This window comes from Calidris pugnax, unplaced genomic scaffold (genome assembly GCF_001431845.1).
Source record: "Calidris pugnax isolate Ruff unplaced genomic scaffold, ASM143184v1 scaffold371, whole genome shotgun sequence".
Classification (NCBI taxonomy): Eukaryota; Metazoa; Chordata; class Aves; order Charadriiformes; family Scolopacidae; genus Calidris; species Calidris pugnax.
The window spans coordinates 1,419,577-1,421,952 of record NW_015091373.1 but is presented as its reverse complement, the minus strand read 5'-3'; the positions used below and the strand labels follow the sequence as shown (position 1 = coordinate 1,421,952).

The 2,376-nt window shown below is 62.5% G+C and overlaps 2 protein-coding genes across 2 annotated transcripts in view; one reads left to right on the top strand and one right to left on the bottom strand.

Moving 5' to 3' along the window:
• The window catches only part of MRPL24 (mitochondrial ribosomal protein L24), a 3,214-nt gene extending 1,236 nt beyond the window's left edge, over window positions 1-1,978 (top strand). The window contains exons 2-4 of the mRNA XM_014961277.1: window positions 766-869; window positions 1,162-1,292; window positions 1,734-1,978. Of these exons, the coding sequence (XP_014816763.1) occupies window positions 766-869; window positions 1,162-1,292; window positions 1,734-1,870 (372 nt within the window). The 3' untranslated portion in view covers window positions 1,871-1,978. The remainder of the gene's footprint in view (window positions 1-765; window positions 870-1,161; window positions 1,293-1,733) is intronic.
• A 32-nt stretch (window positions 1,979-2,010) lies between these two features.
• RRNAD1 (ribosomal RNA adenine dimethylase domain containing 1) overlaps window positions 2,011-2,376 on the bottom strand; it is a gene marked incomplete at its 5' end in the record, with an annotated part of 2,712 nt that continues 2,346 nt past the window's right edge. Inside the window, one exon of the mRNA XM_014961247.1 lies at window positions 2,011-2,231. Coding sequence (XP_014816733.1) covers window positions 2,029-2,231 — 203 coding nt within the window. The remainder of the gene's footprint in view (window positions 2,232-2,376) is intronic.

Below are 2,376 nucleotides of genomic sequence, written 5' to 3'. Positions count from 1 at the left end.
CATCAACATCTCACCATAAGCACCCACCAGCACCCATCACAAGTACCCACCAGCACCCATGAGCACCCACCAGCACCCTAACATCAGCATCCATCAACATCTCGCCATCAGCACCCACCACCAGCACCCATCATCACCCACCAGCACCCACCAGCACCCCAACATCATCATCCATCAACATCTTGCCATCAGCACCCGCCACCAGCACCCACCAGCACCCATCACAAGTACCCACCAGCATCCATGAGCACCCCAACATGAGCGCCCATCAGCATTCATCAACACCTTTCAGCACCCACCAGCACCCCAACATCATCATCCATCAACATCTCGCCATCAGCACTCACCACCAGCACCCACCAGCACCCCAACATCAGCACCCACCAGCACCCCAACATCAGCACCCACCATGAGTAACCACCAGCATCCACCAGCACCCCAAAATCAGCATAGAATCATAGAATGGTCTAGGTTGGAAGAGCCCCTTGGGATCATCGAGTCCAACCATCTCCCCTACTCTACAAAGTCCTCCCCTACACCATGTCCCTCAGCACTGCATCTAAACGGCCCTTAAACACCGCCAGGGATGGGGACTCCACCACCTCCCTGGGCAGCCTGTTCCAATGCCCGACCACTCTTTCGGTGAAAAATTCCTTCCTAATGTTCAATCTAAACCTCCCCTGTTGGAGCTTGAAGCCATTGGCCTTCCTGGCCCCAAGAGCACCCTGTTTACTCAATAACAATCACTCAATAATCCCACCCCAGCACTACCGCTACGTCAACCGCACGGCCAAGTACGCCGGGACCTACATCGCCAGCGAGGCCCCGCTGCTGCTCAGCCAGATCTCCTTGGTGGACCCCGAGGACAGGTAACAAAATGGGGGACGTGGGGACCCCAAAAGGGAGTCCTGGTGTCCCCCCCAGCCAACCTTTACTCAATAACAATCACTCAATAATCCCACCCCAGCACTACCGCTACGTCAACCGCACGGCCAAGTACGCCGGGACCTACATCGCCAGCGAGGCCCCGCTGCTGCTCAGCCAGATCTCCTTGGTGGACCCCGAGGACAGGTAACAAAATGGGGGACGTGGGGACCCCAAAAGGGAGTCCTGGTGTCCCCCCCACCCAACCCAACCCTCGACCCGCTGGGGTGGTGGCAGGAAGCCGACGGAGGTGGAATGGCGTTACACGGAGGAGGGCGAGCGCGTCCGCGTCTCCCTGCGCAGCGGCCGCATCATCCCCCTGCCCCTGCGGCAGCGCCGCGACGGCATCGTCCCCGAGCAGTGGATCGGTGAGTTTGGGGGGACTGGGGGGGGGGCAGGAACATAGGGAGGGGTTTGATCCCCCCCCCAGGGGTCCGGGGGTCCCCCTGAGTCCCCCAGCGTTGTCCCCTGGGCCATCCCCCTGCCCCTGCGGCAGCGCCGGGACGGCATCCTCCCCAAGCAGTGGATTGGGGAGTTTGGGGTGACCTGGGGGGGGGGGACAGGAAAAAAGGGGGGGGTTTGATCCCCCCCCCAGGGGTCCGGGGGTCCCCCTGAGTCCCCCAGCGTTGTCCCCTGGGCCATCCCCCTGCCCCTGCGGCAGCGCTGGGACGGCATCGTCCCCGAGCAGTGGATCAGTGAGTTTGGGGGGACTGGGGGGTTCACAGGGATATAGGGAGGGGTTTGAACCCCCCCCCCGGGGGTCCGTGGGTCCCCCTGAGGGGCTCAGCGTTGTCCCCTGTACCACGCAGACGGCCCCAAGGACACGTCGGTGGAGGACACGCTGGACAAGACGTACAAACCGTCCCTCAAGACCTTCGAGGAGGAGATCATGGACGCCCTGGGGATCGTGGAGACACGCAGGGCCAAGAAATCCTACTGGTATTAACTGGTGGGGGACTGGGAGAGATGCGGGGGGGGACACAAACCAAATCCCCCCCCCTCCCCGCCTTGGGCTGGGGTCTGCAATAAAGACACCCCTTTTATTTTCCCCTTTTACGTGGTGCTTTCGGCGCAGCTCACCCCGAGTTGTACAAATCCTGGGGTTTATTGTGGTTGGCGCCCGGTGCTGGGCACTGGGGGTCTCTGTCCTTCTTGGGGGGGCTCTGCCCCCCCCGTGTCCTCGTCCTCGCTGCTCTCCTCCTCCAGCCCCTCCAGCACCGTGCCCAGGGGGGTCCGCGCGGCCACCAGCACCAGGTTTCGTGGGGAGAACCGGGGGTTGAAGAGAGGGACGAGGGCACAGTGGAAACCTGTGGGGAGAAGCGTTGGGGGGGGTCAGGACCAGCAGCACCGTGGCCCCCCCCCCGCCCCCCCCCACCCCCCATGTCAATCTCCAACCCTTGATGTCCATCCCCACGTCCTCCCCACCCCCAACCATCTCATGGTCGTGGCCAT